The sequence below is a fragment of the Trichechus manatus genome, unplaced genomic scaffold (assembly GCF_000243295.1).
Source record: "Trichechus manatus latirostris isolate Lorelei unplaced genomic scaffold, TriManLat1.0 scaffold00037, whole genome shotgun sequence".
Taxonomy (NCBI): domain Eukaryota; kingdom Metazoa; phylum Chordata; class Mammalia; order Sirenia; family Trichechidae; genus Trichechus; species Trichechus manatus.
The window spans coordinates 10,108,820-10,123,800 of record NW_004443973.1 but is presented as its reverse complement, the minus strand read 5'-3'; the positions used below and the strand labels follow the sequence as shown (position 1 = coordinate 10,123,800).

General features: G+C 37.4%; 1 protein-coding gene across 1 annotated transcript in view; it reads right to left on the bottom strand.

Moving 5' to 3' along the window:
- Nucleotides 1-14,981, bottom strand: part of OLA1 (Obg like ATPase 1) — a 188,400-nt gene that overhangs the window by 146,437 nt on the left and 26,982 nt on the right. The window contains exons 3-4 of the mRNA XM_023730560.1: nucleotides 12,323-12,466; nucleotides 11,184-11,311 (exon numbers count right to left, since the gene is read on the bottom strand). Of these exons, the coding sequence (XP_023586328.1) occupies nucleotides 11,184-11,311; nucleotides 12,323-12,466 (272 nt within the window). The remainder of the gene's footprint in view (nucleotides 1-11,183; nucleotides 11,312-12,322; nucleotides 12,467-14,981) is intronic.

Genomic DNA, 14,981 nt, shown 5'->3' with positions numbered 1-14,981 from the left:
ATTAGGACAAGTATGTTAGAGGGTATAAGGACAGCCCTCACCACTCTACCTTCCCACTCCCCAAATGTTCACTACACTAAGGTTTCTTAGAAATACAAGTATTGCTTTATGACAGATTAGACCATACAAACCAATATTATGGGAACAATCAAGGAAGTAACTTCTCTAATAACAGAGCCCAATTATTTAGTTATCTGAGAATAAACTCCTTAACTAAATCATCCTGGCAGAACCATCCTGATTAGCCTTGCTTAAAATCAAACATGTTAACAGAGATAGATCACTGATAACTCCTGACATCACAACATTCTAAGCCAAAGTCACCTTCTCATTGTTTTAATGCAGAACTCTTGAGACTTACCTGAATCATCTGTGCAGATCTAAAACCTGTATTTAAAATAGAAATTCCTCATGTTTTAAGAATCAGAATAATATATGCTTACTTCAAAAAAAATCAAAGATTCTAAAATAAAAAATGAAAATCCCCCATCTCCTTCCCTACCCCAATTCAATTCTCCAGAAATCTACCAACGGCTTGACATACTTTCTTCCATTTTTTTCTATGCATATAGTGTAGAATTGGGCTGTCCAATACTGTAGTCACTAGCCACATGTGACTATTAAGCACTTGAAATGGGGCTAGCCCAAATGGAAATGTGCTGTAAGTGTAACATACACACTATCAGATTTCAAAGACAGAGTAGCAAAAAGAGGTAACATATCTCAACTTTTTTTTTATATTTACTACATGTTGAAATAATAAGTTTTTTGATATACTGGGTTAAATAAAATATATTTTTAAAAACATTATACCTGTTAATTTATTTTTACTGTGGCTACCAGAAAATCTAAAATTACCTATTTTGCTCACATTTATGGCTCACATTATATTTCCATTGGTCAGCAAAGGCTAAAAGTACAAGTTTTGGAATCAAACTTGCCTACTGAGTTCTACTCCCAACTATATCATCTACCAGCTGTGTAACCTTGGGCAAGTTCCTAACCTCTCTGTATTCACTTCTGAGAATTAAATGAAATTCCTAATGTAAAGAACTTCACGCAGAGCCTGGCACACATATGAACAAAAGCTATAACCTAATTCTTTTAACCCCTACACGTCTGTCAGTTTGTCCTACTGTGGGGACTTGCATGTTGCTGTGATGCTGGAAGCCATGCTACCGGTATTCAAATATCAACAGGTAATGCTCCTTAGAAGCAAGGATGGCGAGACTACGCCTCACGTACTTCGGACACGTTATGAGGATTCAGTCCCTGGAGAAGGACATCATGCATGGTAGAGTAGAGGGTCAGTAAAAAAGAGGAAGACCCTGAATGAGATGGACTGACACAGTGACTGCAACAATGGGCTTAAGCATAACAACGATTGTGAGGATGGTGCCAAGACCGGGCGGTGTTTCGTTCTGTTGTACAAAGGGTCGCTATGAGTCGGACGGCACCTAACAACAACAATTCTTTTAAAATCACTATACAGCACCTGTCTCTTCAGAAGTTTCCTGATATTCCTGGAGGTCACTACTGTGCAGAGCAAGTATTCTCTGAAAAAGAATGTACACCAAGTATTTGAATTTTCTCACACACACACACACACACACACACACACAAATACATGGATGGATTCTTAAACATTCAGACCTAAAATATATGAAAACAATGTGATATGGTGGAAAGAGAAAGGGCTTTAAAGAAGAAAGACAGGCTCTACACCCAATTTACTAGGTATGTAACCTTAGGAAAACTACTTAACCTCCCACTCTCTATTTTCTCACCGGTACAACTGGGATAACAATCCTCAACAACTGTTAAGATCAAATAGAACAATATATTACAAAGAGCCTATCACACTACCTAACATATACCAAGTGCTTAATAATAATTTTCTTTCTTCCAGCAATCAACATAAAATGCAACAATTCAAACACACGCTAATGATCTTAATATTGAATTGCCTGCTCTACCACAACTGCCAAAGCCTGTTAATACTTTGAACGGGTATTAAAAAAATGCTAACTCTATTGTTCTCTAGATTCCTTACATTTTACCCTTTGTATGAATTGGAGGTACAGTACAGATTAATACTTGAGGAAAGAAAAACCTAATTCTATTCCCTCTGCTTTTAATCCAGAGTTACAATGAGTAGAAGACTGCTTCTAAATTTCTGCTCTTTATGCAATCTAATAGAAAACACTATATACCAGACTGTTCGTTAAAGTCTCTCCTGCAAAGATGCAATAAATTTCAACTAAAAGCTAGAAAAGGGTTATCTCTACTGATATATATCAGATATATATGAAATTAAATAATCCATAACTTTTCCTCTTTGCCTTGGCTGCCATGAAGCTTAGTGGTTTAAGATTTATACTCAATTTCAATATCTTACTTAGTATGGGTTATGTATTACTGTGTTCTTAGCTTTCTAGCCATGCATCCACCCCTTGCCCTTTAATCCTCACTCTTTATAAATTGGTTTTCATCATTTTCCTATTGTTTTAATATATATGTCTTTTATCATAAGACAGTTAAAATTCCCTTTAGAAGTCAGCAGGGTAAAATAATAAATGCAATTCAAGTTCATGGAAAAAGTTGACAGAAAATTTAACTATAATAAGCTGTATACTACCACAGGCAGCTATATAATACTATATACTGCCATAGGCAGAAAATTTAACAAGCAACTGGTGTACAGAACTCAGGAAAGAACAGGGTAGTATATCCATACTCCCACCACTACCACCAACACACACACATACATATACATACACATCAACTTAGCTGAAAATAAACTGTATTTGAAGCTGTGTTCTTCAACTGTAACTGGTTATATAGCTTATAATTAATAATTCTGCAAATCAGAACTTCCTGTATGTGTTTCTAAGTTGGGAACAAAACTGTCTCACAGCTCAGGAAGCAGAACTCTTGTTTCTAGCCTACAAGAGCTTATCGCTAAGTACCTATTAAAAAACTTAATAACAAGTTTTATCTATAAATAGCTTGACAGTAGGTGCAGCTATTCTGCCAAAGGTGATGTCCTTCAGATAACACATAAACGTCTTAGCTTCCTGTTGAAATATAACTTCAAAACTTCTAATGCCAGCTTTAAAAAGCTAAGGATTCAGTGAAATCAATAACCTCGTCACGTTCTTTAAAAAACTAACAATAAGAAGTTATACTACTTTTAAAAATTGGTGAAAACAAGTCACTTTGGCTCACTAAACCCTAGAGACAAAAATTAATCATCTTTCTAAATAAAACACCTGTTATCAGAGAAGTTATTGCATGTTTGAATTAAGAAAGAATTTGTTTTCCACAATATGGTTGCTGTTTCCCTAGTCTGTATTGAATCTTTGGCAAACAGTCTTATTGGAGGAGAATTTTCTTTACAGATGAAAGAAAAGCCTCTCGTTAAGCCCTATTCCTTCTTTACAAAGTCTCTCAAATTTGCTTTTTCCCTCTACAGCCATTTATAGTTTTCTGAAATCCAGCCCTCATTAGTTCCTCCTCAAATACTACAAAAGCCTCATGGTTGTTCTTTCTGCCCCAAACATCTTCCTACTCCAAAATTCATTCAGTGTGTTGGTATATAGTTGCTAGAATATCAACTTTGTTAACTAAATGACATAATCCTGCAAAGCCTCAAAGTAAACAAAAATCTAAATTTCTGTCTTAAAAAAATTACAAATTATCCATATTGATATATACATCAATAGAGATGACTCTCACAGACATGATGTTCAGAGAAGGAAAGGCACATAAGAATATAGACTGTATGACTACATTTATATGACGTTCAAAAACAAGCAAAATTAATCAATGACATAAGTCAGAATAGTGATTACCCTGAGTGGGGGACTGACTAGGAAAGATGAGAGAAATGTTCTGTATCTTGATATACATGGTGCTTACAAAGGTGTATACATGTGTATGAATATATCCAGCTGTGCAATTCAGATTTATGCATTTTTTGTACCTTACTGTATATATTTTATATCTCAGTAAAAAATAAAGAAAAAAACTAGAAGAAAATAGATGTAAATATTTGCCTGATCTTGAAGAGGATAAGCATTTTCTTGTATAAAACTAATAGAAGAAATCAAAGGAAAAGACTAATAAAAATATTTTCAACAAAGATGACATATATAATATATTCCTATGTGCCTGTATTGCATGAGAAATTCTAGAACAAGCACAGCAAATTAAGGCTTTGGCCTGTTTTTGTATGACCCTCAAGCTAATAAGAATGACTTTTACACTTTTAAAAGTTTGTAAACACACACACAAAGAACACGCAACAGAGCAAAATATTTACTATCTAGCACGTTAAAGAAAAAGTTTGCCAATCTTTGCTCTAGAAGAAAAAATAAAAAACAAATGTATCATTACTTATGAAGAAGGCAAAGCAGAGGAATCAGAAATGGGTATGAGCAAGACTTCATGTAAATGTTTTATCTATTTCAGTGTGTGACCTATCTAACATTATTCAAAACATAAAATTAAGTTTTAAAAAGCTAATACCCCCACAGAGATACAGACAGAGGATTTGGATGTATCTAATTAATAGAATTTTAAAAAATACACATACCCCTTGACCCCTTGGCCTAGTAATTCTACCTCTGGGCATCAAAACCCACATTTGTTTGTTTTGTTTATTATGCTTCAGGTGAAAGTTTATACAGTAAATTAGTTTCTCGTTCAATAACTTATACACAAAGTGTTCCGTGACATTGGCTGCAATCCCCGCAACATGTCAGCCCTCTCCCCATTTCCACCCTGAGCTCCGCATTCCCATTTGTCTGGTTTTCCTGCCGCTTCCTGCCTTCTCATCTTCGCTTTTGAGCAAATGTTGCCCTTTTGGTTTCCTACAGTTGATTGTTCTAAGAAGTACTTTCCTCATGAGTGTTACTGTTTATTTTACAGGCTTCTCTATTATTTGGTTCAAAGGTGATCTCCAGGAGTGGCTTCAGATCCAAGGTAGAAGAGTGACTAAGGGCCACAGTCTCGAGGGAAAACCCATGTTTTTTTTAAAAAATTATTCATGAATAGGTAGGTAACTATATTTTTACATTTTCCTATGTTTCTATAAGGAGCCTTGGTGGTAAGTGGTTAAGGCCATGGCTGCTAACCAAAAGACTGGCAGTTCAAACTCACCAGCTGTTTCATGGGAGAAAGATGTGGCAGTCTGCTTCAGTAAAGATTACAACCTTGGAAACCCTATAGGGCAGTTATAGTCTGTCCTATAGGGTTGCTATGAATCAGAATCGACTCGACGGCAACAGATATGTTTCCATAATGAGTATATTTTGCTTTAGATCTAGAGCTGCCAAAAAAATAATAATTTTTCATGCATATATTATTTAATTACTTAAATAGCAATACTGCAGTACTGTATCAGCTTCTAGAAGATTAAAGTATTAAAAGTAATTATGTATTAATTTTAAAATTAGAAGAACCTCAAAAAAAATTACATAGGTTAAAAAAAAGAATTTTGTCAGATAAAAAAGGCTGAATCACAAGCAGCCAACAGACACATGAGGAAATGCTCGCCATCACTAGCCATTTGAGAAATGCGAATTAAAACTACAATAAGATACCATCTCACCCCAGCATTACTGGCACAAATCAAAAACACTGGAAATAACAAATGTTGGAGAGGTTGCAGGGAGATCAGAACTCTCATGCAAAATGATACAACCATTTTGGAAAATGATATGGTGCTTCCTTAGAAAGCTAGAAACGGAAATACCATACGATCCAGCAATCCCACTCCTAGGAATATATCCTAGAGAAATAAGAGCTGTCACACGAATAGACATATGCACACCCATGTTCATGGCAGTATTGTCACAATAGCAAAAAGATGGAAACAACCTAGATGCCCATCAACAGATGAATGGATAAACTATGGTATATACACACAATGGAGTACTATGCAATGATAAAGAACAATGATGAATCTGTGAAGTATCTCATAACATGGATGAAACTGGAGGACATTATGCTGAGTGAAATAAGTCAATCACAAAAGGACAAATGTTGCATGAGACCTCTACTGTAAAAACTCATGTAAAAGTTTACACACAAAAAGAAACAATCTTTGCTGGTTACGAGGGATGGGAGGGGTGGGGAGGGGAAACTAAACAGACAATAGATAAGTGGTAACTTTGGGTAAGGGTAAGACAGTACACTATACTTTGCGGAAGCCAGCACAACTTATACAAGCAAAGGTTATGGAAGCTCCACAGACACATCCAGACCCTGAGGGCCTGAATTGTTGGGTGGAGGGCTATGGGGACCATGGTCTTGGGGAACATCTAGCTCAACTGGCATAACACAGTTTACAAAGACAATGTTCTACATTCTACCTTAGGGAGTAGTGTCTGGGGTCTTAAAAGCCTGTAAGCAGCCATCTAAGATACTCCACTGGTCTCACCCCTTCAGGAACAAGGGAGAATGAAGAGAACAGGAAACAGGGAAAAGATTAGTTCAAAGGACTAATGGACCACAGCTACCAAGGCCTCCACCAGACTGAGTCCAGTACAGCTAGATGGCGCCCGGCTACTACCACTGACTGCTCTGACAGGGATCACAACCGAGGGTCCTGGACAGAGCTGGAGAAGGTTGTAGAACAAAATGCTAACTCACAAAAAAACACCAGATTTACTGGCCTGACAGACTGGAGAAACTCTGAAGAGTATGGCCCCTGGACACCCTTTTAGCTCAGTGGTGAAGTCACTCCCGAGGTTTACTGTTCAGCCAGGGATTGGGCAGCCCCATAAAACAAAATGGGACTAATGAGGCATAGCAGTCCAGGGACAAGGACTAGAAGGCAGGAGAGGACAGGAAAGCTGGTGATAGGGAACCCAAGGTTGGGAAGGGACAGTGTTGACATGTCATGGGGTTGTTAACCATTGTCACAGGGCAATATGTGTACTAACTGTTTAATGAGAAACTATTTGTTCTGAAAAGCTTCATCTAAGGTACAAAAAAAAAACAAGAATTATCTATGTGAGATCAAATTGACAACAGCAACTCAAACGGTTTGATGGGAAGCCTAGTGGGCAGTGAGTTAAAGATAATGGTGATGGAATAAGTTGCAAAAGGATAGTGAGAACAGCAGCACAACAGGAAGAATGTAATCGATGTTACTGAATTGTACATGTAGAATTTTTTGAAATGGTGTAACTTTGGCTATGTGTATTTTCACCAAAAAAGAAAAAAAGGTCCTCCAAGGTTGAGAAGGGAGAGTGTCAACGTGTCGTGGGGTTGTTAACCAATGTCATAAAACAATATGTGTACTGACTATTTAATGAGAAACTATTTGTTCTATAAATCTTCATCTAAAGTACAATTAAAAAAAAAAAAGGCTGAATCAAGTGAGAGCTCAGAAACAAAATAAAAGATGGGGGAAAAAAAAAAATCTTCCCTCCTAATAATGGGCAGATTAAAAAAAAAAGAAATCTGTTGCTGTCGAGTTGTGTCTTAGTTATCTAGTGCTGCTATATATAACAGAAATACCACAAGTGGATGGCTTTAACAAAGAGAAATTTATTTCTTCACAGTAAGGTAGGCTGAAAGTCCAAATTCAGGGCGTCAGCTCTGAAGGGGAAGACTTTTTCTCTCTGTCGGCCTTCTCATCAGTGTTCCCCCCGACTAGGAACTTCTAGGCGCAGGGACCCCAGTCCAAAGGACGCGCTCTGCTCCCGGCGCTGCTTTCTCGATGGTATCAGGTCCCCCTGTCTCACTGCTCACTTCTGTCCTTTGTATCTCAAGAGACTGCCTCAGGACACAGTCCAGTCTTGTAGATCCAGTCCTGCCTTACTAACACAACAGCCACTCATCCTCCCTCATTAACATCATAGAGGCAGGTTTACAACATACAGGAAAATCACACAGTACCAGCAATCATGGCCCAGCCAAACTGATACACACATTTTTGGGGGACATAATTCAAACCATGACAAGTTGATTTCGACTCATAGCGACCACACAGGACAGAGCAGAACTGCCCCAGAGGGTTTCCAAGGAGCAGCTGGTGGATTCAAACTGCTGACCTTTTGGTTAACAGCTGTCATGGATTGAACTGTGTCCCCCAAAAATATCTGTCAACTTGGCTAGGTCATGATTCCCAGTACTGTATGATTGTCTACCATTTTATCATCTGATGAGATTTTCCTATGTGTTGTAAACTCTATCACTATGATGTAATAAGATGGATTAGCAGCAGTTATATTGATGAGGTCTACAAGATTAGGTAGTGTCTCAAGCCAATCTCTTTTGAGATATAAAAGAGAGAAGCTAGCAGAGAGACAGGGGAACCTCATATCACCAAGACAACAGTGCCGGGAGCAGAGCACGTCCTTTGGACCTGAGGTTCCTGCACTGAGATGCTCCCAGACCAAGGGAAGACTGATGTATCACAAGGTCCTTCCTCCAGAGCTGACAGAGAGAGAAAGCCTTCTCCTGGAGCTGATGCCCTGAATTTGGACTTGCAGCCTACTAGACTGTGAGAAGATAAATTTCTCTTTGTTGAAGAGATCCATTTGCGGTGTTTCGGTTACAGCAGCACTTGATGACTAAGACAGCAGCCAAGCTCTTGACCACTATGCCACATGGCAGAAAGGGTTTAAATAATTCAGACCAACCCCACCATGGAAGACAACTTTAATATACTGTATAAAATGCAGTCAATCAGTGCTCAAAGACTACCTACGAGGCCAAAATCCAGAAGAAAGCAGGAAACCAGAAGAAACAGCTACAAATCTAAACTGCTCTCAGGGCAAGCTCAAGACGCTAAAGACACAGGACCCACTGAGAGCAGAAACTCTGACCAAACATTTTGGTATTGAAAGATATCTAAAAGATCCATAGGACCAAATGGGCAAGTCCTACCCAAAAGCAAGATGAGAAGGCAGGAAGGGACAGTAAAACTGGACAAATGGACACGGGAACCCGGGGTGGAAAGGAGAAGAGTGCTGTCACATTGCAGGGATTGCAACTAATGTCACAAAACAATTTGTGTATAAATTTTTGAATGAGAAAATAATTTGTGCTGTATACTTTCATCTAAAGCACAATAAAATTTAAAATAAACAATCCATAAAATAATAGGATGAAAGAAAACTGAAAAATTAAAGAAAAAAAAATATAGGAAACTAATGCCCTCTGCAATATCCTCTCATCCTGCTAGTTTCTAGAGGCATGTCTGATGGATGGGCCTAGAGGATCTGCTAGTAAGACCATTAACTTTAATCTGTAATCATCTTTTCAAAATAAAACAAAGCAAAAAAGCACATTCTCATGATTTCATTTACAAAACATTCTCAAAAAGACAACCATAATGATGGAGAACAGATCAGTTAAGGCAGTTGCAGGGTTAGGGGTGGGGAGAGTATAAATATAAAGGGATAGTCTAACAGAGTGCTTTGGGGTGATGGGGTGATGGACGTCTTCTGTGTCCTGATTATGGTGGTCAATACATGAATCTACCTTACACATGTCAAAATTCATAGAACTGAATAACAAAAAATAGTTAATTTTACCGTATGGTAATTTCAAAAATAAAATATACATTCCTTAGGGAAAAATGCATTTAGTTAGGAGCATACATATTTTATTGTACTTCAATCAATCTAAGATACAATTATTAAGAAGAAGGAAAAAAATGCAATTAAACTTAGTTGTCATCAAGTCAATTCTGACTCACAGTGACCCCATGTGTGTAGAATAGAACTGCTCCATGGGGTTTTCCTGGCTGTGACCGTCTGGCTAGTAGTCAAGTATCTAACCATTTGCACCACCCAAGAACTATGCCAATTAAACCAAACACACCCAAACTTTCAGCAGTTCCCTTGCTACCAGCCTTCTGTCACACTTGCCCTATGAATTCTAGTTCCTGATAGATATCCCTACCTGGATGTCCCAGGTACACAAATTCATATAAATGTCCAAAACGTTACTTATCATCTCTCTCTCAAGACTTAGCTGCTCCCTCTATATTTAGCATTTCAGTTAATGGCATCATGATTCCTTCAACTGATCCAGTCTAGACACCTGGAGTGACACCTAACTTTATCCTGTCTTCTAAACCGTCACATCAGTCACCAGAATAGTGGAGAAGAAATTATTAGAAAAACACAAGAGGGTTTCACCAATGCACAGGCTCTAAGTAACACTTCTCTACATAACTGAATTTTCCCCCCAATGACCTTATTCTTTGCCTGCACCACAAATCGCTCCAGAAGGTCTTTCCAAACCTTCACCAAAGGTGAAACTTAACTGTATCAGTGCTTCTCAGACTACCTGTGATGCGCTTTTGTGGTAGACTCTTGTAAAATAAAAATGAATTACTAGGCAAATGAATTCTTTAAAAGATAAGTAAAAAAATACTAGCAAAAATTTTATTACTAGATTCAAAGGACAAAAAAATTCCTCGATCTGTTATAAAATTTTCTAAACACTCATTCTCAATGACCAGTAACAAACAGACTAGAAGCGGCCCCCACCTCTACCTTGTGTTTCCTTCATTTGCATTAATTTGCTCATTATAATACTGTTATCATAAAGTACAGTCTTGACCTGAGCCTTTACCTAAATCTTCTGTTTGATCAGAGGATTATTATGTTCTTCCCTCACTTTTGCGGTCAAAAGACCAAAAGCCAACCCAACTGTTCTACCTGTTTTCCTCTCTCCATAAGGACTAGCTGACCTATAGTTTTTCCTTAATCCATTCATTTCTAATAGATAAACTGGATGCCTTTCTCTTCCCCAAAACAATGGAACCACTTCCTCTATCAATTCTGCCTTCTCAACACATGGTGTAAGCAAAAATGTAGAAAAATGATACAACTTAAGAAAATATCAAAACGTCTTTATGATCAACAAAATTACTCCACAATGAAACACTTCTAAAAGGGTCTAATCTAGAACAGGGGATAAAATTCAGTAAGAATATACTACCGATTCAGCATTTACTTGCTAAGGAATAAGCCTTCACATACGGAGGTCATGTTAAATAGCTTTAAATTCACAATTAACAGATAAACCCATGATTCATCTTAAGAAGGAAAGAAAACCTTTTAATCAGTCATTTCTCATTTTATTTGAGCAACAATGGAAAGAAAGCACTGATCTTCATGAAATTAATCAATTAAATAAGCAACTGTACTCACGTGTTAGATGAAAGATTCCATCACAGGCACTAATATGAGATAAAAAGGCATTTCCCAGCCCCTGCCCATTGTGAGCTCCTTTCACAAGGCCAGCAATATCTACTACATTTAGAAAGGCAGGAATTTTGCTGAAAAAGAAAGGATGGTTTTATTATAAAATAGTACTAAGAATCTGTTTATTAACCAGATGAATTCCCCAAACATTTTATAGAAATTCTTTCCTCTCTAGAAAAATACTTAGGAACCACTCAATGATGAATTTTAATATGCCCTGGTGGTGCAGTGGTTAGAGCTCGGGCTGCTAACCAGAAACGCTGGCAGTCTGAATCCACCAGTCGCTCTTTGGAAACTCCATGGGGCAGTTCTACTCTGTCCTATATGGTTGCTGTGAGTCGGAATCAACTCTAAGGCAATGGGTTTGGATTTTCGGTTTTTATCATGTCTCTCTTTATATATTCCCTATTGTCTGAACTTACTGCAATGAACCTGTATTATTTTTTCCTAATAAAACAGCTTTACTTATTTTTTCTAATTAAAGATATAATAATATACGCTTACTGTAAAAAATTCAAACAATATAGAGGGGTATAAGAAATGAAGTAAAAATCATCTAAAAATTCTACTATCTAGAGATAACAATCAACTAGCTTGTAATCTTCATTATATACATTTTCCTATGCATACACACATCAAAATAACCTGTTGCCATCAAGTCAATTCCAACTCATAGCAACCTACAGGACAGAGAAGAACTGCCCCGTAGGGTTTCCAAGGCTGTAATCTTTACAGGAACAGACTGCCACATCTTTCTCCTGCAGAGCGGCTAGTAGCCAAGTGCTTAGCCACTGCATCCCCAGGGCTCCTTGCATACACACATACACATATAATTTACATGCACAGGATCATATAATACAAACTACTTCTTCTATTTTACACCCCTCACAGAAGATAACTGTAAAAACCGCAGCTGTATCCTTCCTCACCCTTGTCCATGTTCTACGTTACTTTTATAATCACCTAAAACAATGCCACACTAATTCTGAAAAACTCTTCTACGTGATTTTAAACATATCACTTACATTTCTTTACTCAGTCTATACAGAGCCACCAAATAAACAATGGCATAAAGGTTTTCTTACCTTGCTGGTTTGTGGTACTGGCAAAGAAAATCAAACCTCTCATCTGGCACAGGTACTCTGCTCTCATTAGGATCAATAGTGCAGAATGGGAAGTTTTCTGCTGAAGCCTGACTATTGGTTAATACATTGAAGAAGGTGGATTTCCTAAAAGAAAGAAAAACAATTTTAATCAATTCTTTGGTTAACACTGAGAAAAATTTATCGCACTCTAATTTCACTGCTCAAATAATAAGATTGAGGAGTGAAAAAAAACAATCGAAAGCGAGAAAGAAAGAATACATTTTTTACTAGCAGAAATGAATGAAAGTTTCAATACTGCAGCTCATGACTTACAATTAAGTTATGTTTCTATCTCAGTCTATTTCAAACTTGAAAAGCATTTTACCAAGAACGTTTGTTACAAATGATAGCTAGAGTCTCACTTAATACCAGTCTATTTTATTCATAAAACACCTTACAGAACCAATATGACTTCACCTGTATCTAAAAGAACCTTTTCTAATATAAATGTAGAAAGGTGCCTATCTATTTAGTTCAATCACTTCCTCAGCATTCTGAATTAGGAAACTGACACTAACTGTCTCATAGAAAACAGGAGGCAGGAGCTCAGACTTCCTTATAATTGAACTGCTCAAAATTTGAATTTTTTTCAATAATTTTGAATTATTGTTTAAATCTAGAAGAAAAATCTATTAAAAATGAAGAAATAATTGGGTAATAATTTTCACTCTATCATCTGTCTATCAGTTTGTCATACTGTGGTGGCTTGTGTGTTGCTGTGATGCTAGAAGCTAGGCCACCAGTGTTTTAAATACAGCAGGGTCACCCATGGTGGACAGGCTTCAGAAAAGCTTCCAGACTAAGACAGAGTAGGAAGAAAGTCTGCAATCTATTTCTGAAAATTAGCCAATGAAAACTTTATGGATCACAAGAGAACACTGTCCTTCTCGCTTGCTTAGGAAACTTCTTCAGGAAGGATCAATCTCCGGAGGAGGACATCATATTTGGTGAAGCAGAGGGCCAATGAGGGCTTGGGAGAGCCTCTGAGAGATGGAGCGGCACAATAGCCATAACGATGTACTCAACCATCCTGGCTACTGTGAGGCTAATACAGGAATGGGCAATCTTGCATTCTGTTACACACAAGGTCACAGTGGGGCGGAATCGATGCAACAGCAACTAACAGCAGCAACAATTTTCACTATCTCATTCTTATCAGGTGAGGTGTGCTCAGAGAAGGATAACTCATGTTAACATCAGGAACTTTTTTAAAAATGATAATTACAGTGTTAAACATCAGAGTAAAATCCAAAACAAAATGGGATTTTTAAAAGCTGATTTCTTTTGTACTACTTTTCAATTCTATTACTAAAACAAACAGTACAGTGACTGCCCTTGCTCCAGAAATAGGACTGTAGCACTCATGAGGATTTAAAATGAGAAATAGTTAGAACATCTTTCTTTTTTTTTAAACTAGAGGAATTGATGAAGTAGCTAAAGGTTATGTGGGAATTGTGAGACAAATGTTGCTAACTCTGGCTAGATGTGATTATGTAAAAATTTTTGCATACGAACCAAATTTGATAACAAAAGAATACTCAAAAAGTATAATGCTGTTAGGATGATGGGATTACAGATCATTATTTTTCTCTCTTCCAAGTATTTTATAAAGCAATAATGTCTATTTAAAGATGAGATCTAATTAGCCTATATCAACAGAAGAAATTTATACTTACTACTTAGCTAAAGGAGCCCTGGTGGCACAGTTGGTTAAGTGCTTGGCTGCGAACTGAAATGTCAGCAGTCCGAACCCACCAGCTGCTCCTCAGGAGAAAGATGTGGCAGTCTGCTTCCTTAAAGATGACAGCCTTGGAAACCCTATGGGGCTGTCCTATAGGATCATTATGAGTCAGAATCAACTTGACTGCAACAGGTTTAGTTTGTGTTTACAGTTAGCTCATCCAATAGAACTTTTAAAACAAAGAACCAGATCTCTTAGAGTGATGAACAAAAAGCAACAATCAAGGTTTACCTAAGTACGACCGGTAAGCAACAACTTTTAGCAACAACACATTTAACTTGTACCTACAGGTCTTTAAATATTGCTTTTATATAACATTCAAACTAAACATTTCACACTAGAAAAATGTTTGCTAAAATAGCTACATAAATCACTACTGGTTACTGAGAGCACCATTGGTCAAATCAGCTTTCAAATGCCTGTCTATAAAAGATCAATGAGTGTGTAAAGGCATACACTGTGTGTGTGTGTGTGTATGCATGTGTGCGTGTGTGTGTGCACGCGCCATCAAGTTGATTCTGACTCATAGCAACACTACAGGACAGAGCAGAACTGCCCCAGAGGGTTTCCAAGGAGCGGCTGGTGGAGTCAAACTGCCTAACTTTTGGTTAGCAGGCGAGCTCTTAACCACTACATTCAGACTATGATCTTTAAATATCATGTCCACTAAAAATAACCAGGACTTCTTAAAGAAATGGCTAGTTCCAGGTCTGGGACAAGAAATACACAGGATGAGTCAATGTACAAATAATTTCAAGCGTAAGAATCAGTACAAAGCCAATTCCTATGAGGCAGAGGTCAACATATCCCGGATTTCCACATTCTTCAAGCTGCTGTACTACTCCATCTCCGACACCG